This window comes from Acartia tonsa, chromosome 9, assembly GCF_053477335.1.
Source record: "Acartia tonsa isolate MP-2025a chromosome 9, ASM5347733v1, whole genome shotgun sequence".
Taxonomy (NCBI): Eukaryota; Metazoa; Arthropoda; class Copepoda; order Calanoida; family Acartiidae; genus Acartia; species Acartia tonsa.
Genome location: NC_137268.1, coordinates 20,441,026 through 20,464,049, shown reverse-complemented (window position 1 = coordinate 20,464,049; position 23,024 = coordinate 20,441,026). Strand labels below are relative to the sequence as shown.

Below are 23,024 nucleotides of genomic sequence, written 5' to 3'. Positions count from 1 at the left end.
TCTCGCAGGGGTTAGGCATACAGAAATAACTAACCCTACCGTACCCATTCTTATCACTTTTTTTTAAAGAAAGGCCACTTGTTGGAAATCAACTAAACCAAAATATCATAATCTGGGATTTTTTGACATGAATCACATATCCTAAAGATATGACATTTGGTCGAGTATATAATACATTACTATTCTTTTTTTCATAAAAAAATTGTTTGTTTGTTATTTAATGTTTAGATATCTTAATTCATATTATTTCACCACTTTGATTTAACAACAGTTCTTCTTAATAACAACTAAACTTTATGTTTTAAAAAAGATAAGTAAAACTAGTATATATGAATAACTGACTAAAAAGCTTAGTCAGTATCTTTGTTGTCTTTAACGATAAAAAATAACTCGGTGTGTAATCATTCCCACTTGTTTATCACATATACAAATAATATGAACAATGGATATAGAATATACGTGGATATATTGACAGGGGAAATATTGTCGTCAATTTAGCTTCCTAATATGCACCTCTTTCATGGTCATTTCGTTCATCCGGTATTAGGGTAAGGGGATGGACGAGGAAAAGCGTTATTTTAGCCAGCTGCAAGCTTCCCTTTATCAGAGTACATGAAAATCTGGTGCAACATCCAGCGATGATGTATCGATTATCAGAAAAAAATAATTGCAACAACAGAAAATGTCCTTAACAATTGCTCTATACATCATTTAGCATCTCAGTATTTCCTTGCAAGTGCCTAGCTAGCACAGAACCTCCAACCTCGTTATTTTTTAAATAGGTTTTAATTTGGGGGTGGAGGTAGTTTCTTTTTTCCTTGATGTCTAACCCTGTAGGTGACTATTGCCATAAAACTACGAGGTTACCCTACACGCAAAATAGCCTGACCTAAAGTAAACCAACTCTTTGATTGGACGACCTTTGTCTGGAAGCCCTAACTTTATAATAATGTCATGCATCTGACATAACAGCACCAGAAACCCTTTTTAACATTTTTAGTTGTGACGCGGTGTTTCGCCGGGATTCGAAATCGTAACCTCCTCTACCACGAGCAAATGCGTTACGTGTCAAGCCATGGTCGCGGGTTCAATGCGAGAAGCTAGTAAAAGTGGAAGACTCAAATTATGACGTCAAAAAAATAACCAATGAGAGGCCACTATAAATTTTACCATTGGTCAAGTACAGTGTATACTGGCCACCCATTGGTTAATTGACAATATGACAATATGCGTGGGTGAAAGGACATCAAATTGTCTTATCTCTTATTTATTGTAAGGGATGTATAGATAGGTCAATAGAAGTTAAATAAATCTTTCCTCAAATTATAAAATAGAATTTAAAATACATTGGTTTATGAAAAAGTAAATCTCATGTGATTTTACCCATCAAAATCATTAAAACGGGTGTTTTTTTAGAATTAACTTGATGTGAACGTATATGTTTGCATTACTTAGTCATCGAACTTGAATTTTTTGGTTAAACTGTCGGGAAAAAGATATCTCTAGGTTTTAAAAGCCATTTTTTACAATCTGGGTCAATCCGTATTAGTATTTTAAGCATGTTAATAATCTTAAGAATACCGACCGTAAATAAAATCGTTCAATTATCGTTGGATCTCTTCTAACGAACGGAATATTGATCAGTCCTTATATTAAAGTAAAAGAATACAAAGGACATGATCTTTGTGTAACTCTCACCTCAAGGCAGGGACCCTGTCCCGATTTTGTATTGGGTCCTTTAAATCAGCTTATAGCGACGGAAATATAAACACTTGACAGCAGACGAAAAGGGTCTCGCCTTCTTGGGGCAGGTAGTTGTATATATTATCTTCTATACAATATACATAATTTTGTCTTCACTGTGTGTTACTATAGCAAACATACGGACGTTCTGGTAATGATTATAGAGTTGCTACGCTTTCTAAATCGTACCTAACTACTAGAGGAATCATCATACAAAGTTTGAAATCGATAGGACAATTCTAACATGCCTAAATTAACGAATAAAAGCTATCTATCTCGGACGGACGGACCGACCCTAATTATAGAAAAGCTTCGCTTTTAAAAAGTAATTTTAAGTAATTATTTCATCTGCTCTTTGGCTAGCCTTTCCTTCCATCTGCATGGCTGTTCTTCTTAAATCTATATTCAAGAGCTTTGCTACTTTTGATTGTTGTCATCCTTGTTATTTTAATGTTAAAGCTGTCTTTTAAACTTTACACACAAAAAAAATCATGTTTAATGTCGAAAGATAAGAAAAAATCGGTAAAATGAATAACAAAACAAAATAATGTTAAAATAAGAATGACAACATCTATAATAGCAAAGCTCTGAAACGGTATGACAGACCAACATTAACTCTTGTGTAGAGTGTCATAACTTGTAACGATTATAGAGTTGCTATGCCTCTAAATAGTACCTAACTACTACAAAATAATCCTGTAAAGTTTGAAATCGATAGGACAATTCTAACATACCTAAATTAAAGAAAAAAGCTATCCGTTACGGACGTACGGATGGACGGACCGAACCTGATTATAGAAAAGCTTCGCTACTAACAAGACATAGTCAAGTCAAAAAAAAGGAAGGGGTAAAGGGGTGTTTTTTACTCCCCTCAAAGTTTAAAATCCCTCATATCACCCCCCTGAAAACTTTACAAAATTTATTTGATTCCCCCTTAAATCATCAAAACGCATTATTTTACCCCCCTTAATATAAAAAGCTTGGATGTCACTGAAACACTGACAGTATTATCGTCAAGACGCACAGCAATAGTTAACCGTCTCATTTAATCATGTCTTTTGAATATCAACATGACGTAAATTTAAGATTATTAGAGTTATTGCCCAACATCCATTTAATGACTATAATTCGGAAAGAAGGACTAATACCAATTCAAGAATTGAATCCATCTATAAATTCTTAAAACTATCTCTAGAGCTATTGAGGACTAATATAAAATAAAAACTTAAATGAAAATCCTGAGATCTTAAATGACAGACTAAAAGTACCTAACATATTCAAATAATAAAACTAGTTCCCCTAGTTTAATAGGTATGATTTTTTTTAATTCAACAAATTTTGGGGAGGGGTAATTTTTTTTAGGGGAGATTTCTCTTGTTAGGGTGGATGTAGCCTTCCTTAAAATAGATCTATGAGAAACTTCAATGTAAAGGAGAACTATATCGACTCAGTGATTAGCGAGATCCTACGGGACACACAGACAGACAAATATCCTGTTACTATTATAAATGGATAATATGAAAACAATAAAAATCTTATCTAACATACTGTAAAACATTGTCTGTCCGTCTGTATGTCCATTTAAGGTTTTAGATAACCGCTTGACAGATTGGACTCTGCCGATTGTAGCTAATGTTGTTTTTCACACTTAGTTTGATAGTATGGAAGTTTATCCCCAATCCTTATAGTGCAAAGCCCCTTAGATGATAGGAGGCGAAGCCGCTAGTTATTTTCTATGTAGCTGCATTATTGTACATAGACATACCTACATATATGTATGTATAGAATTGTATGTACACAGTATATATTATACATTGTGAGGCCTCCATGAGGAGCACTTTCAATATAACAGAGAAATACAGAGCTTTTAGTAAAGATAGATAGATAGATATATAGATATATATATAGAGAGAGAGAGAGTGAGAGAGAGAGAGAGAGAGAGAGAGAGAGAGAGAGAGAGAGTGAGAGAGAGAGGGAGAGAGAGAGAGAGAGAGAGAGAGAGAGAGAGAGAGAAGGAGCAAAGAAGAGGACAGACTCAGACGTGAAAAAAAGAGAAAATAGAGAAGAGAAACTGACTGAGGAAGAGAGAAAAATAGAGAACAATATTTGAGTGTGAGTTAGGCTCAAGTGGTTAGCCGAATATCATCGCTTTTTAATCCATACGTGCATATTATATATGTTTTTTTTTCAATAATGGTTTCTAATATTTTTCATCATTTTATAAAAATAAAAAGTTAATTTGTATCATTAAAAATTTAATCTATACAGTTAATTTTAACTGACAGTGAAAAAAGTGCCATTTTGGTTAACAAAAAACTGGTGGTTTATGTTTTTTGTTGAAATTGTTTCGGCATTCATGAAAATTTATTCCGCCTCCCCTTTTCGGAGCTCCCTCTTTCTCTCTTTTTTCTATTTTTCTCGTTATTTTAATCGCTAATCTTTCTAAAATATATGTACGTTTGTATAGGTAGTTTATTTGAAAGCGTAGCTACTCTGTATGTCAGTATGCCAAGTTTTCCCCCGTCTGTCCAACCATAAATGTGTAACACAATGACTTCTGTGCATGATTGTCAATTAGTAACTAAAAATAACCTTTAGAATTGCTAATGGAAGTATTGTCACTTGGATCTTACACCAGATTTTTATGTTCTCCCTGTCATAATAACCATGTATATTCAATATCCATTGGATTGCTACTCAAACAATGAAAATATTTTTTTTGTATTTTGTAAGCGTTCGAACCTTTAATGACAAGCTATAGAATTTTAGTAATTAAATACATATCTTATGGCGAAATTTTTTAATCATGAAAATCTGTCAATAGTAAAGAGCTCTTCTTAGTAAAGCTGTTGTGTATGTAGTTGATTGGTTTTGTGCTATTTTTTAGGGGTTTCTTTTTAAACATTGTTCATGTGAAATCAAATTTGTTGATTTTTAAGGATCGGCTACGATAGGGACGTCCAAGCTTTTTTTATTTTGGTGGGTGTTTCTTTTTACCCTTATCCTCATCCTTGGACGTAAAGTACTTTCCAGTATAGCTTGGAAACCGACAAATATCGGCTGGATTGGAACCGGTTGTAATCCATACTGAAAAATCATTTATCGTATCATATTATATCCAGTTTTCTACGAATATTTAAATTTAAAAAAAAACATAATATAACATAATATTAATACCAGTTTTGTTATAATTTTTCATTTTAATATCCGCGGAAAGCTGTCCATAATACAGGGTGTTTCAATAAAAACGTTGTTTTTTTTAATCTTAATTATGCATAGAAAGTAAAAACATTATATAAAATGCTTTATATATTTGGAAAACCTATTCTGGGACATTTATGTTTCAAAAATTTAAAAATTATTTTTTCAACAAACTATGCCTTAAAAACCGGTTTTTCCAAAGACCTTATTTTTGAAGATTTACAGATTTAAAGATTGTGGAAAAAATGTTCACATTTTTAAAATTCAAATTGCGCGGCTTGTATTAATAGTAGAAAAACGTTATGCATATCGTTGGAATTGTCATAAACTCTATTTTTTGGAAATATAAGTGCCATTTTTGTGCTATTTGTAGTTTAGGAGCTACGTGATAAAATGTTCCAACTTACTTAAAACTTTTCAACCTTTCTCACAATTTTCAACGTAGCTCCTAAACTACAAATAGCACAAAAATGGCACTTATATTTCCAAAAAATAGAGTTTATGACAATTCTAACGATATGCATAACGTTTTTCTACTATTTTACTATACTTATTATTTATGGGTTAGCCTGCTACTTTGCTGTGATATCATTAAGTTTAAAAAACTATGGAAATCACCCTAAGAGTGAAATAAATGTGTGTATGCTCGATATAAAGAGAGAGAAAGCGACAGAGTAATAATTTTGTCGAGTGAACATTTGAACAGAGTGACAAATATGTCATTTTATTATTTTATTCAATTTTAAGTATTCATTAATCTTATCATAAAAAGGGAAACAGTAAAAGAAGGTTAAAATTAATAATTTTCACATATATATTATTATTTATTTTGAAAATAGTTTTCTAAAACTGCTTAAGTCTAAATCATTTATGGTAGATTCTTTGTTGCTTCTAATATTTTTATACAGTTTGACTTTATCAAAGTATTTGATGTAGTAATTAACACATATTGTTTAGCTGGTGCTTTTACTATGCACAATTTAGGATATATAAGTTGAAAGGAATTTTAATGTTAGGGGGATATTTGAAAACTGAATCAAATTTTAAGGATTTCTTATAAATTCGTTTTTTGTATAATTCTTTATCTAAAAGCGGAAATACAATTTAAGTTAATTAATTTTGAAATTTGTGATTGGTGGATTGAAAACTATCTTCGCTCTGATTGGAGAAGCTTAAGTGTCGTACATCATTCACCCAATTAGAGCGCAGATAGTTTCTAAAAAGAAATATTCTTATTACCTATGTGTCCCTTTCCTTCAGGGCTCTTCTATCCCTAACCTAACCTATTACTTTGATCCATATACTATTTGAAAAAAACAGCTTGCAGTAGCGACGCTATTCTGTAAGTTTGTCTTTCCTTCCGTATGTCAGTCGGTCCACTATGAAGGAAATAGGATTTACTCGGTTGCTGTTTGAAAGAGAAGGTAAAATTTTTAAGTTTTCTTTACCAATGAGCATTTATTTATAACTCATTGTGTCCGTCTGTCTGTCTGTCTATTAGAAAGATAACATAAATTGTTAACAATATGACGTTCAGACAGGCAAACCTACAGACAGACAGACATACACAATACACCTAAATAGATAGATAACAGATATAAAAGAAAGATAGTTAAAGTAAAAGCAGACAGACGGAGACATATGAATTAATTATCCATTTGGCATTCAGATTATTTGGCACTATCCTTTCTGTAGACAGTGATTCAATTCATCCTTCACACAATGGAGATATCATTACTTAATTGAATCTTATACTAGATTTTCATGTTCTCTAATAAAGTGAAACTTGCAGCGGGCTAAATTAATGAATAATGAGGGGTCGGGGAGGGTTGGGGGCGATGAATGATCCATTTTTGTGAGAAAGATATTCTTACAATTCTATTTATAAGCATGTAAAAGACAAAGAAAGAGAGAATATATATTTATACCTAATAAAGCTTGCTTGTATGTAAATTGTTTTTTATTTATTTACGTATTTTCTTTGATTTTAAAACTATTGACGGACAAGGCGAGTTGTAGAGTAGAGAAACATTGCAAATTTTGATAAATATTAGAAGAATCGCACGTTTATTTCTTATTGCCATGGTAATTACGTTTCTTTAAAAAAAATCCAACTCAACCGGAGCATAATAGGCTTACGGACGGAGGTATAAAGTAAGCTATACAGTATGAGAATATTATTTCCAGTATGGCTTCAAAACCGATTAATATCTGCTGGATTAAAACCGGTTCTCAGCCATACTTCGGCCCTTTTTGTGCAAACAAGACAGGTTTTATTATTATATTTTTTATTTAAATTTTCAGTTGAAAGCTGTTTATAATACGGTGCGATGAATAACTATTAAGACATTTAAGATAGTTGCAAAAAAAGCAGAAACAAAACAAATACGTTATACATCAGGCACACAGAAATAAATAATGGATTAAAGATAGACAGATAGTCAGGAATGAATACTTTTATATGTAAATTAATTAAATAGTTGGCAGCATTGTGATCTCTTAATGTATAAAACATTCTTTCATTGGAATATTTCATATTGAGGACAATTTATCGAAAAGTAGCAAGAATATTGAAAAATGGAGACATTTTTTAAAATAAAGTTTATCTATTGATTTTTTAAAAATTACTAGCAAATGTCTTTATATTTGTATTATATATAAGTTAAATAACACCCACACTAATTTAGCAAAAAGCACAAAACCAATCAAATTCATTTTAAAGAACTATTGTTTTAAAAGCCACTTTGGCAGCTTCTTATTGCAGTGCTACCTATGAACATAGTTGTCCTTGTTAATCTGTTAATCTAATAGGCTTTTCCTTATTTCTGTCTAGAGGGAGTGCATCCAATTATGGGAATAATATAATATACAAAAAAAAACATTCATTCATAGCAAAGCTATCCTTATACTAAAGTAACAGGATGTCTGTCTGTTTGTGTGTCTGTGTGTTTGTTTGTACCGAAGGATCTCTCTAACCGCTGAACCGATCGGGTTCTCCTTAACAGGGTAGCTTCTTATAGGTCCCGAGAAGGTTTATAGCTATTTTGGAGGAGGGTACCACCATTCTCCCAAGAGAAATAAAAAAAATCGAAATTGTTTTTACGTTTCTCGATTTTACAAAGAGATTCCAACGCAACATAAACGTCAACCTAACACAGACATATTTTAAATACAAAAAAAAACATTTAAAGTGCCACTAGGGGCGTGGCCGCTAGTTATAAATAATATGCTAAGCATTTAATACAAAACATATGCAAAGTGGAAAAGTAAAATTATATTTAGCTAGAATAAAAATACGTCTAAAAAATACCAAATTAATTTGTACAAGAATCTAGGGGCTCTGCATTCAAAGGGATAAGAAGAGGGCAGAAAAATAGCCTGAAACAATCATGGGACTTATGTGAAGCTTTCCTAAAAAGAAGTACTCAATCAGTTCAGTAGTTTTTGAAATATTAAACTTGAGACAAAAACACAAAACTACATTATATAATAGGTTAATTCTTTGATCATTGCCAAATAAATCCTGAGAAATCAGAGAAGATTTTAAATTTTCATCAAAGTAGTGGGGAAAAAACTGATAACAGAGCGAATTTATATTGATTCAAGAGTTAGGGTTTGCGTTACTGACAAACAGACAAACTTACATAAAATATGGCTACTAAATATTTTATATTATTATTGGTTGTATTGTAAGAATCTTAAACTGGGATCTATAATTATTTATCATTAGTAAGATTCGTTTCTTTGATGTTGATTTATATTACTCCTATTATCGAGTCTTGAGATTTATTTGATTCCTAGCAGCTGAACCCCTCGAGGCCACTAGGGGCACTTGAGGAGGGGGAAGTTAAATCCAAAAAATGTATTTTTAAAATTTAGATTAAAAAAAAATTTATTTTTAGTTTTTTCTTTAATTTTCTTTTTTTTAGGGGGGTTGGTAATTTTTTCCGAGGGGCAAAATCTCTTTAGAGGGATGTGGTACCCTCCATCTAAAATATTGTTTGTTACCACAAAGAGGGTCATTTTTTTCGCGTAATTCCGTAAAGTTGAGTGTTGGGATTGTAGTCAAATGCTCTTACTAAGTCAACCTGTTCTTAATTATGGACCATTTTATAACACTATAATTGCATTTCACTACAACCCAACACCCAACTTTAAGGAATCACTCGAAAAAAATGACGCTCTTTAAAATCTTTTATAATTTGGTATGCATATTTTTTTTCAAATGTAGGCATTTGTTTTTAAAAGCGAAGCTTTTCTATAATCAGGGTCGGTCCGTCCGTACGTCCGTCCGTACGTAACGGATAGCTTTTTTCATTAATTTAGGCATGTTAGAATTGTCCTATCGATTTCAAATTTTGCATGGTGATTCCTTTAGTAGTTAGGTACGATTTAGAAAGCGTAGCAACTCTATAATCATTACCAAAATGTCCGTACGGTCATTTTAAACTTGTTATTTTTTTTACTTTTTTAAAAACAAATTTTTATGTGAACTAATCATCTGATTGATCTAATTTTTGGTATATTGATTCCTGAAACAACAAAGTATAATGTAATAAGCGAAGCAACTCTATAATGAAGTCCTAAAAATGTAAGTATGTCCATAAACATTATCCCGAATCAAGCAGTTTTTTTCAACAAATTTACTTACAATTTTTCTTTGACCCTTATACATTTATATTATGATTATTCAATTTTTGACACTATACAAGTGTTAATGTCCGTTTGTCCTACCGTTTCAGTGCTTCGCTTTTATTGATGTTGTCATCCTTGTTGTCTTATAAACAAGACTGAATAGCATCTGTATAAATATTTGTATGTGTTACTTAGAGACATAAAAAAACTACTTATAAATGTTTCTATCCACCCATCTTAATTTTCTACTTGTATGTTTTTTAAAAGCGAAGCTTTTCTATAATTAGGGTCGGTCCGTCCTAGATGGATAGCTTTTATTCGTTAATTTAGGCATGTTAGAATTGTCCTATCGATTTCAAACTTTGCATGATGATTCCTGTAGTAGTTAGTTTAGAAAGCGTAGCAACTCTATAATCATTACCAGAATGTCCGTACGTTCATTTTAAACATGTTGATTTTTCTACTTTTTTACCAAAAAAATTTTATGGATCTAAGTATCCGTTTGATCTGATTTTTGGTATATTGATTCCTAGGACAACAAAGAACAATATTATAAGCGAAGCAACTCTATAATCAAGTTCTAAAAATGTAAGTATGTCCATAAACATTATCCTGTAATAAGCAGTTTTTCAACAAATTTACTTACAATTTTGCTTTGACTCTTATACTTTTATATTCTGATTATTCAGTTTAGACACTATACAAGTGTTAATATCCGTTTGTCTTACCGTTTCAGTGCTTCGCTTTTATGGATGTTGTCATCCTTGTTTTCTTTCAATTTGAACATGAATATTTTTTGTATTGTTATTCCATATTATGTTTGAATATTCCGCATTTTTTATCCGCTTATGGAGAATATATTCATAGATTGAGATAATATTGGATAAATGTGGATTTGTTTGAATAATCCTATTATTCTATATCACAGTATGGGACCCCATTTTTGGTACTATTTTAAATATTATTACATTTAAGTTTTTTAGGTATAGTATTTTACAAAGAGAGAGAGAGGGGACAATGGTTTGTTTATTACACTAGTCCCCAAAGTTTTACAATAATATTTTCTTAATTGTAAGTTCAACAACTTCGGGGACTTTTTGATTGTTTGTTTAAATAAGTTGAGTGTTTAAACGTTTCATCCACTTATTCTAATCTACAGAAGGGATAATTTTGGGAATGTGAATCAATTTATAGGCCATTGTCTTATCCCTTTAGATCCCTGTATATTGCCAAACAAAAATAAAGTATAGATAAAAGTATAGATGTACATTCTAGACAACTACTTCCCCCAAATAGCAGCAGAACCTGAACTTTGCCATCTTAATTCAGCTATTAGAGGCTTTTTGTGTGTAATTTTCATTATTTTAATTAGTTTTTCACTAAAGAGTTAAAATGGCGGCAAATTATGTATTACAATGTTAAAGGATCAATATATTTTTTTTCTTTCAAAAGAATTTATTTTAAAAAATCATAACATGCATAAAACTTTTAAGTAATATTGGGTATGGGAAAAATGTATATATAGTTCATTTTCTAGTAGCGAAGATACTCTATAATTTTTTTAAAAGTGATTAGCTTCTCTAAGGTGTTTGTTTCTCTTACTCTAAGGCTCAATTGATATGGCTAATCAACTAACACAGATTTTAAGTACCTGCTCACTTATGAGACACTAGCAGCTGCGGCCCTAGCATCTAGAGGCTTTTTTGATTCAAAGAGAGAAAGGATGAAAAGAAATGTAGCATAAAACTATCCCAAGGACTATATCTTAATAGTAAAATAGTGTAAAACCATCCTAATACTTATGTTAAGCTTCCCTTAAATGAAGAGCTCAATCGGTTCAGTAGTTCTTGAAATCTTATGCTTCAGACAAAAAATCATACTACTTTATATTGAGGGATATAATCTTTCTATGTTTTTGTATTCATTAAAAAAATATATGTAAATATCTGTCATGTTTTTTATAAAGAAGTAAATTGTCTTATAGTATGGCTTAGCCCATTCCTTTGGCAACTCAGGGCTAACAAAACTGGTTTTTATTTGATAATTAAAAGCTCTTCATATTAAGATATATTAAGAAAAAATTTTAAAATTTTAAAAGGGGGAGTTGAACTCCATAACCCGATTTTTTTATTTTAAATTTTAGAAGCTACCCTGTAAAGGAGAACCTAATCGGTTTAGTGGGTTAGCGAGATTCTTTGCTACAGAAAAAAAACTTCTATAATACAAAGTAGAACGATGTCTCTCTGTCTGTTTGTCTGTTTGTTTGTAGCGAAGGATCTCGCTAACCGCTCAACCGATCGGGTTCTCCTTTACAGGGTAGCTTCTCACAGGTCCCGGGAAGGTTTATAACTATTTTCTTGGGGGGTGGGACACCCTTAACCCCCCAAAAAAGGAAAAATACCCCCCCCCCCAACAAAAAAAATACTCCCCCCCACCCCCAAAGAAAATTTTTATTTTTTTATTTTTCTTTTAAATCTAAAATACGAAAAATTGGTTTGATCAAACCTCTTGGGGCAAAGCCCCTAGAGGCTAGGGGCAAAGCCGCTAGTTATAGATAAAGTTAAATAGAAAAAACACTGCTTACAATATAGCAATCCTTGTTGAAACTCTGAATTTTTCAGATAAAGGTTTTACATAATATAAATTTTACGATATTTGAAATAGTTTTGGATAGTTTAATTGAAATTCTGTCATCCTTTATCTAGTTTTAATCCTCAAATGTACCTATTGAGATTTCAATTTTGAAGAATAGGAAAATTTTCAATATTTTATCCTTTCATTTTTCAATCTCTTTTTCTCCTTTTTTCATTTCCTGACAATTATTATTCTTACATAGATCATGTAAAGTATTGCATTTAAAAGTATTGAGAATTTAGAAGATTTTTTTTAACCTTTTTGTATTTTTTTGTTTTAAATTGACACAATATAAAAAGAATATAATTATGAATGGCGGGAACTAATACACACATACCTAACTTAATATATATTACAGATAGTATGAATGGCGGGAACTAATCCACACATACCTAACCTATTATATATTTCAGATAGTATGAATGGCGGGAACTAGTACACACATACCTAACCTATTATATATTACAGATAGTATGAATGGCGGGAACTAATCCACACATACCTAACCTATTATATATTACAGATAGTATGAATGGCGGGAACTAGTCCACACATACCTAACATAATATATATTTCAGATAGTATGAATGGCGGGAACTAATCCACACATACCTAACCTATTATATATTTCAGATAGTATGAATGGCGGGAACTAATCCACACATACCTAACCGGATTATGTCCGACGTGTACATTAACAGCGTCAATTGTGTTATTCTAGGTTTTCAATTGCACCCTCTAACAAATCACAGAGTTAAGTCAAAGATATAAAGTAGTAATGTTAATTGTCTAAAGCTTAAGATCTCAAAAATTACTAAATCGATTGGCTTCTCTCTTTTAAGGAAGCTTCATATATTATCCGGAATGGGTTAAGCTATTTAATATTTAGATTTTTGTTTTTGGATAGTTTTATGCTATTTTCTGCTTTTCTAACCACTTTGAATGCAAAGTTTTTAAAGAAGTAATAAGATTTTTTATCTTGAAAATTTCTGGCCCTAATATATTGAACTTTTTAGGAAATCTTTATAAATGTCTCGGGGTGGTTTTAGATCATTTTCCTGACATCTCCTGCCCTCCCATAGAGGGGTGAAACAACCATTCTAAAAACACACTAAGATATTGGTCGTCTGTATGTACTCATTAACCCCTGGACAAAAGGCTTGACCCCTAGGGTGAAGCTTCTCAGAGGTCCTGGGAAAGTAGAAAATGAAAAAGGGAAGAAAGACAATGAAAGGAACAAAGGGGAGGAGAATAGAAGAAAAGGAGGGGTTAACTAAAGAAGAATAGAGATAGAGGGAATGAGAAAATCTAGCATTACAGACAGGATGGATAGACAGAGGACAGACAGACATTTACACATTTTAGAAATATAAGTCATGATTGTGGATGCAATTGAAAAGTTGATATTGTTGCAGTGGTTGCTCTTACCTTGATTATTCTTATCTATGTTGTCTTCATAGGCCTCTACTGTCTCATGAGTAAGTATTTCTTTACAGGGAGGATGGGGACATTGGGCTGTTTATTACACTAGTCCCCAAAGTTTTATAATAACGTTTTCTTATTCGATAGATTAATATTTTTAGGGACTTTCATAAAATTTGAATTGACTGCTTTATTACGTTGAGTGTTTAAATGTTTTACCCAGTAATTTTAATCTAAATAAGGGGGAAATTTTGTGTATTATTATTGGGGATGTACATCAATTTATTAGTCATTGCCTTTCCTCTTTAGATCCCTGATATTTTTATCCTTTCTTACTAGCACAGCTACTCTACTATTATAGATTATTGTCCTTGTTTGTTGATGGATTGAAAAAACTAAAAAGCTTTTCAAAGTATATGTCATATTACTTAATTCAGGTGTGCGACATAAGTAGTTAGAGTATGCGTTGGTCCAAAACAGGCGCAACCAATTACCATGCATATTTAGTACTTTCAGATAAAGGACGATAAATTAATGTACATTCCCAATGATGATACACAAAATTAATCCTTCTGTAGATTACAATTAGTTGTTGAAACGTTTGGACACTGAACTAAATAAACCAACCAATCAAAATTCAATTAAAGTCGCCAAAGTTGTTGAGCCAAGAAAACGTTATTATAAAACTTTGGGGGCTAGTGTAATAAACATCTCTATGTCCCCTCACTCACTGAATATTACAGGTTTTGTACAGCAATTTAATAAAAAGATAATATGACATATTAAATACATGAATATGCAAAAAGAAATATGAATAAACAAGAAAACTAATATCCTTAAGAGACGTCGTAGTGACATCGAAAATGCTTCGAGAAAAAAGAGAGATACTCTATGGAAGTTTCCAGTTTGGCTTATAAACCGATTATTATCCGCTGGCCTGGAACCGGTTTTCAGCCCTACTGAAAAATCATAAATTGCATCGTATTACAGAAATTTTCCAAGAATATGCAAAATTTAAATTATAAAATTTATAACAGTTTTATTAAGGGCCTTAATGAGGAAATATATGCTAGAATGAAAATAGCGTAAAGCTACAAAAAATACTCTTAAATTTATTTTCGTATTGTGGAAATAAAAACGTAAATGATATCAGTACTAGAGTAGCTACGCTCTACTAACAGAAAGGACATTTTGTATGCTGACATATTGAAGTAATATGTTATCACATTTTGCCAAGTATGATAAATTCGCGAGTGGAACAGAAATTGCCTGAAACCATTCCAAGGCTAAATTTGTAATAAGATAGCCTAAAACCATCCTGGGACTTTAATGAAGCTTCTTTACAGTGAAGCCCCTAGTGGTTAGGGAGGGGGATGGTAAAGTCGACCTCCACTCACTTTTTATAAAAAAAAAATTTAAAGTAACAATTTTTTTTTTTATAGAGACGATTTCTTTTGAGAGGTAGGTGGTACCCTCCTTAAAAATAGTCAAACCTTTTCCGGACCTAAGAGAAGCTACATTGTAAAAGAAAACTATAATAATTTGGTGGTTGGCGATATTCTTTGGCACTGACACTCAAACAAACAAACATTATGTTACTTGGATAAGTGCATGTTATGAACAAAAAACGTCGAGTTACATAATAACTCTGTTAGGGGGGGGGGGCAGTTACGTATAGGGTTGTACTACCTGCGAATTAAAGGATTTTTCTTCATATTACAATATTGAACTTTCTGATGATAAATGCATCATAAAAAGAATGAGGATGTTCATAAATAGCGCAGTCAGAGACGACATCCAAGTAATTTTTACCACAATCAAACTTTGAAACCCTCTATTTCACCCCACTAAAATTTTTAAAATACATTAGATTACCCGTTTAAACGTTTGAAAACCATCTTTTTACCCCCGTCAAAAAAGTCTTGGACGTCCTTGAGGGCTTATAAAAGATAAGCTTCCAAAAGAAAAGAAAATTTCTGACCGGTATTGTCAATAAATTACCTTATAAATAGGTCAAAAATATAAGAATTGGCCTTTAGCAGTCAATCGGCTCAACCTTAACATTAAACATTAATTCTACATTTTAGAGCAATCAATTTTAAGATAGTATTTTCTAACCGTGCACTTTCTAAGAGCGTTTTTGGTTTTATGCTTTTCCAGCTTTTTTTGTACGCTTTATGATTTCAATCTAAACACTATGCAAACTTTAATAGTACAAAAATGTACAAATACATAAGAAAAATATACATTTATTTTTTTATTATTTTAGATAAGATATTTTCTCATTTCCAATATGTCAGTCTCACTCAAGCTTCCAAGAGCAAAGATTCTCTAAAATCTACATATTAGTTATTAGCTTAAATACTCTATAACTGGAGTATGCTGTATGTAGGTACGTACTTTATTTCGTCTCTCCGTACAAGACTAAATCTTATAATGTTAACTTACTCAGATTTTAATAATTGAATTCGGCACTAACTATACTTTAGTGTTATTTTACACCAACACAAATTGTTATGGAATAACGTTGATATATTGACAGATGACATGGTCCTGATTTATTGTCAGTTCGTTCATCCAGTAGGAGGGGAGGGGATGGGTAAAGAGAGGTGAAAGGGGGGGGGGGTCGTTTTTTAATCCAGCTGCGATTATTACTTCATCAGAGTGCATGAAAATCTGGTGTAAGTAATAATATCTCTATTTATTCGGTACTATACTTTACTGTTATTTTTTCACCTGCCTAGTTGTTAGCTTGTTATCGCTACGCTACTTATAAACATTATTCTTATACCAATGTCTACAATGCCATTTCTATTTGCCATGAATACAGGAATAGGTAAATGGAATGTAAAATATATTTACTTTTGAAAATTACAAATTCTAGGATTCATTTGAAATTGCATCTACCTTTAAGTTTAATGAAGAATAGTCATTTATAGTATCGCATTATAGACAGCTTTCCGCGGATATTTAAATGAAAGATTGTAAGATTAAAACCAGCTTTGTAAGCCCTGAGAGGCTGAATGCCAAGGCTAAAAAAATGGTAATGATTTTATATTTTTTTTTATTTTAATATTGGTAGAAAATTTCTGTAATACAGATATTATAAACATTCCCTAAATAATTAAACTACTTCTAAGCAAGCTCTATTTTATTTTGAATGTTTAAAGTCAATGTACAAGAAAAATAAGATACCTTGGATTAATCATACATACTGTCGTTTGTAAAGACCCTAGTAGAGTTAGAGTAGCTGTACTACTAAAAATCAAAACATATCTTCCATATAACTATACCTTAATCCCAATTTTTTTCTCTTATCAATCCAATTTGGATCATTTGTTGATATAAAATATTTTTTCAACTAAATTTGTATTATATGTAGTTAAATATTTCTCCGCTAGGTGTCTCAAATTTATATTCTTATTCTAAAGATTTTACTACTTGTGACATGAATTTAGACAAATATGGATCATTTTTTAACTTAAACATCAAATTTGAATAAAACAAAAAGTTCAATATAAAATATTTAGATTATTATTTTGGAACATTATGTTATGCTTTAAATTTTAATCAGACTGTAAAGTTTACTCTTTCTCAGTACAACACACACAGACAGACATCCTGTTACTTTATATAATTTAATCAAATTATACTAGCGGCTATGCCCTAAAAAGTAAACATTTTTTGGAGCCTCGCGAAAGCGAAGCATTTAAGCTCACTACAACATTATTGTCAAGCTTGGAAACTAAAACCAATTATGATTAAGTGGGAGGGAGTGAACACTAGACTGAAAGGTTTTAAACATTTGATCATTCCAATTGTCCACAGGTGTGTAATCCCTGCCGCTTATCATAATATTCGCAAAAACAGATAATAGAAAAAATATTGAAAATGAAATTATAAAAATATAAATTGAAAAACATACATCCCCAATAATGTTAAAACATACACTTTCTGTAGATAAAAAAAATTTAACACTACTAGTGATATATTATTAATTGGATGTTGCATCAGATTTTCATGTACTATGATAAAGAGATACCCCCTTTACCCCATCAATTTCCCTTCTATTAGATAAACAAACTTACTACTAATGAGGTTGATGTTAGCAACCTAAATGTACGACAAATTTTCCCCTGTCAATAAATCCATGTATTCTATATCCATTTTTATGACTTGTATTGAATTGAAGGTTTACCTTTGCCATCAGTTTCCAGATTTTTGGATCTGGTTCTTTATGTGCCAACATTTTTTGCAGGAAGAATATCTACTCAAGATTGAACTAGCGCCTTCGCCCCTACAGGCCTCCAGTGACACTTGAGAGAAAGGGGGGGTCAACACACCCCAACCCACTTGCAATTTCAGTTTTCAAAAGAAAAAGGTTTTAAAAAGATTTTTTGGGTTAAATTTTGTTTCTCTTTGGAGGTTGGTGGTGCCTTCCCCCAAATAGTTATAAACCTTCTCAGGACTTATGAGAATCTACTTAGTAAAGAAGAACCAAATCGGTTGAGTGGTTTGCGAGATACTTTGTTATGCACACACAGACAGACACAGATCCTATTACTTTTATATAGGGATTGTCATTGTTTTTTTTTCTAGGATTCATCCACCTTTTTTTTAAAAATAGAAAAAAAACTCTTTGTAAGAAGAAACATAATAGATTTTTTTCAACACGCATTTATATTAAAGAAAAATATAAATATGTAATATTTTGGGTAGCGTAGGTACTCTATAGTTTGACCGTTCTTTTGTCCAACTTTAATTCGATATTAGCAACTTGTCACAAATGTGATTTCATTTAATGCATTTTCTCTGTGGCAATTTACTGTTGTTTTTTCTTAAAATGTCTTGGTATTGATGCATTACCTAGGCACTAACTTGTCCTTGTTTATGTTATGCTGGAATAGTTATTTCTCGCATCGTATTATAAACGGCTTTCCGCGGATATAGAAAGTACAATTATGAGATTAAAACTAGTTTTTTTAGCCCCGAAGTGCCGAAGTCACCAACTAAAAAAACTGGTTTTAATCTTATGATTGTACATTTCTATATTCGTAGAAAGCTGGATATAATACGATGCTAGACATAGTTTTTTCGTATGGATGAGAACCGGTTCCTATCCACCGGATTCGAATGAATACGAGAAAACTAATTTTCATTTTATAATAGATACATATTACGTATCTCTCTCATGTATATGTTTTATATTTCTGTATTATAAAACAACAATATACATCAATGTGTTGTTATAAAAGAGTTTTTGGATCACGAAAAGAAAACGAAGTAGCGGGTTTTGTCGTATTTTCACAATAGCTTTTCTCCTATGTCTAGCCCCAAACCCTGCAGGGCAATCATTAACATTTACCTTACATAACCCATCAAAAGCTACTGTGAAAATTTGACGAAACCCGCTAGTTCGTTTTTTTCCATGAACCAAACTTTTTCTTCAAAAAAACTCAATAGTAAACATTTAAAAAGAAAAAGTTGAACTTTTTTGTCTGACAGCTGATATGATAAATAATAAGCATTTTTAATAATTCTACACAAAAAAGGGCTACGTAAAGTTGTTGTTTTTTAAAGGAGACGAGAATCTGGCAAGCAAGAATTTATAACACAGACAGACAATTAGACAACCTACCACTTTAATATTTGTATGTATGTGCAGCTAAATATTTATAAAAACAAGGATGACAACATCCAAAAAACAAAGCTTTCAAATCAGAAAGATGGACAAACAATTACTCTTGTAGATTGTCAGAACTTAGTAAGCATAACATTAATATGCAAGTGTAAACAAAATTGTACATGATTTTTTTGCAAAATTGCAAAAATAAAGGATATAGTAAAAGGACATACTTTCATTTATAGGATTTGATTATACAGAAGCTTTGCTTATAAAGAATTTGTATTTTTTGTATCATATCATCTAAATATATAAGATAAGGGTTATGTAAGCAATTGTAATTCAAAAACTTTTCAACCAAATTACATTTCAATGTGTTCAACTTAGAGAGGAAAAAATTAATTCTTATGTAAGGATTAATAAGAAACAAGAACAAATAAGTTCAGTTGTAACAAATTAATTAGATTTTAAATATATATATTGGCTTTGAAAGATCGATAGAAGGGGCAAAAAATGCCATAAACACCTATAAGAAGTTTCACTAAAATGGAAAGCTTTTTCGTTTAGAGTGTAATTTAAGTTTCTTTTATGGACGTTTGGACAGAACTTAGTTTTAGAGTGTCTCCGTGAATGTAATAAAGATCGTTGTCAATGCGCTTTTAATTTAGAATATCTGCCAAGTTTTAAAATTTTTCTTACTTGAGGGAATTTTCATCAACTCGAGTTGAGAATCATGGTAGTATCAGTAGATATAAATGCTGAAAAGCAGAGCATTCAAGAGATCTTAAGCCAGACATACATCATTCTACTTTTTTTTATTAACGCACAGTTAAACAGACAGATATTAAAACTTATTCAGTAGCTTTACTTCAAAAAAAAATATAAATTTTAAATTTCTTCCTGAATTTGAATTATAAAAGAAAAACTCTGAAAACTCAAGAACATAAAACGCTGGTTATAAAACTTGAAAAATAGGAATTATGTATCTTAAAAATTTAAATATTAATTCTTAGTTGTTTAGATATTTGAAACGGCTGTTTGTTTGTATGTATGAAATTAATTTTGTCAAGGAAGTGTGATTTGCATTGCAATGCAAGCGGCTACGCCCCTATATGCCTCTATATAGACATCCTGTTACTTTATTATAAAGATTTTATGATTTTTTAAACTGAATGTTTTATGAGTATGTCTTTCTGACCACGTAAAAAGATGTGATACTGTAATGCTAGATAAGCTTCTGAAATTTTTTTGAAGATCCCCAGACCCTTTTATTTTCCATCTACAATTATCAGAATAAGCTTTCTCTTGGGAGAGTTTATTTATATAGCTTTAAAATAGATAACCTTCTGATTTTTTTTTCTCTGGCCAATAAGCTTTTTTAAACCAAACACACTAGTAGCTTCGTCCCTAGCCTCTAGGAATTAATGAGATGGGGTCAGGGGAATAACCTAAAACCATCCTAAGCCATTTATAAAGCTTCACTGAAAAGTACAAACGATTTAGACCAGCAATTTTCGAGCTCTTAAGTTTAACACAGAAAAAAAACCTTACTACTTTATATTAAAGGATTGTTTGTCTGTCTGTTCAGCTATTATTTTCATCCTTGTTTTTATACATATGTTGAAAAGAATAAAATAATTAAGCTTATTCAGCAGTCTCTATCTCTCTCTTTCATTCAATTAAATAGAAATTAAATGTTAGAATTATACAATTTTAATAAAACTTTTGGATCTTAAATTAGTTTCAATTTCAAGTTTTTCATCCATTTAAGTTTAAAATCTATTTATCTGTTTTCTGTAAAAAAAATATATACAAAACCTGAAGTAAAAAAATTATAAGATCCATAATAATTTAACCTAAACTTATACTAAAATTAAAAGTTCAGTAAAAGCTTTTAATTGAAGGGGGGTATGAAATTTGAATTTTTCTTTTAAAAATATTTATTTTAGGTGGGTGCGGCGTATTGAACTTTGTCAAGAGAATTCTTGCAATTTTCACCAGCAAACTTGTCAGAGCTATCCTTCAAATCATCTCCTATACTGTTATAGGACTCACGTAAGTTTTTATTGATTCACCCTGTATTTTATATAATTTATTTTAATACAAAGTATAACTATGTTTCTATCATAATGATATTTGTGTGAGCTATCCTTTAAATCATCTCCTATACTGTTATAGGACTCACGTGAGTTTTTATTGATTCACCCTGTAATCTAATTAATTTTGATCCAAAGTTTTTTTTATTTTAAGTTTTTTTTAATTCACCCTGTATTTTTGATAATTTCTTTTAATACTGTATAACCATGTCTCTATATTGGTATACCTATTTTCTTTTATTTTATGTATATCTATTTTACTAACATATTTGAACTATCCTGAAAATCATTTACTGTACTGTTATAGGGCAAAAAAAATTTTTCAATCACCTTTGTTTAAATTCTCATTTTTATTGTTTTTACCAAAATCTTCTTTAATAATGATAGGAATAAGATTTTTTGTAGAATTTTCATCTGTTTTGTGAATTTTGATATAGAACACAATAGTTTTACTTATAATCATTAATGTAATAAAGAGGAATATTTTATATGATAGAGAAGTTAGTGATATGTACATTTATTCATGAATATAAAATTTTTAAAAATTCTCAAGGGAACTATGCAAAAATATTTTCAATACTTTATAACAACTTATATAAGCTTTATTTATTTTAAAAATACAACTCTAGTAGCATTCCTCTCTTCTTATTATCTATCTATCTATCTTCCTATATATCTATCTATTTATGTATCTATCTATCTATCTATCTATCTATCTATCTATCTATTTATCTATTTATCTATCTATCTATCTATCTATCTATCTATTTATCTATCTATCTATCTAACTATCTATCTATCTATCTATCTATCTATCTATCTATCTATCTATCTATCTATCTATCTATCTATCTATCTATCTATCTATCTATCTCTCTATCTATCTATCTATTTATCATCTAACTATCTATCTATCTATCTATCCATCTATCTATCTATCTATCTATCTCTCTATCTATCTATCTATCTATCATCTATCTATCATCTATCTATCTATCTATCTATCTATCTATCTATCTATCTATCTATCTATCTATCTATCTATCTATCTATCTATCTATCTATCTATCTATCCATCTATCTATCTATCTATCTATCAATCAATCTATCTATATATCTATATATCTATATATCTATCTATCTATCTATCTATCTATCTATCTATCTTTCTATCTATCTATCTATCTATATATCTATATATCTATCTATCTATCTATCTATCTATCTATCTTTCTATCTATCTATCTATCTATATATCTATCTATCTATCTATCTATGTATCCAGGTTATCATGTGGAATGACATATAGTAGTGATGTAAATACAGTGTCTCCTGGTCAGAAACACCATACAGGAATGTTCATTCATAAATATTTAAACTCATATTATGTTCATACGTAGTGCAGCAATATAAGGTCCCAGTTGTAAAGGAAATGAAACAGTATATTGTTATACAAAATAAAACAAAAAAAAATCTGAACAAAGCGAGAGTGCGTTGATACTTTATACTTTTTTAAAGGAAAGTCTTTCATTATTTTTATGTGTATTTCTTTATGATAGGCTAATTAAAGATCCCATTTTGTACAGTCTAAATATTTATATAAGCTTATTTACACTAAAAGATAATTTAAATATCAATTCAACCTTTAATAGTAATGGGTTTCTGTTATC

At 30.7% G+C, this 23,024-nt stretch overlaps 2 protein-coding genes across 3 annotated transcripts in view; one reads left to right on the top strand and one right to left on the bottom strand.

Moving 5' to 3' along the window:
* The window catches only part of LOC145328461 (tetraspanin-1-like), a 245,927-nt gene that overhangs the window by 26,544 nt on the left and 196,359 nt on the right, over nucleotides 1–23,024 (bottom strand). The gene's annotated exons all lie outside the window — the stretch shown is intronic.
* LOC145327426 (uncharacterized) lies at nucleotides 12,713–22,754 on the top strand. Its single transcript, XM_080170976.1, has 4 exons — nucleotides 12,713–12,934; nucleotides 13,629–13,691; nucleotides 21,208–21,313; nucleotides 22,640–22,754. Exons 1-4 carry the CDS (start codon nucleotides 12,856–12,858, stop codon nucleotides 22,752–22,754), a joined length of 363 nt encoding a protein of 120 aa, XP_080027102.1. The 5' UTR covers nucleotides 12,713–12,855.

Bases quoted from the DNA above. Each gene is read 5' to 3' on its own strand.
- LOC145327426 (XM_080170976.1), top strand. From the start codon at position 12,856: ATGGCGGGAACTAATCCACACATACCTAACCGGATTATGTCCGACGTG. The intron at 12,935-13,628 runs GTTTTCAATTGC...ATATTGTTGCAG, and splicing joins CGTCAATTGTGTTATTCTAG to TGGTTGCTCTTACCTTGATT. The intron at 13,692-21,207 runs GTAAGTATTTCT...TATTTATTTTAG, and splicing joins AGGCCTCTACTGTCTCATGA to GTGGGTGCGGCGTATTGAAC.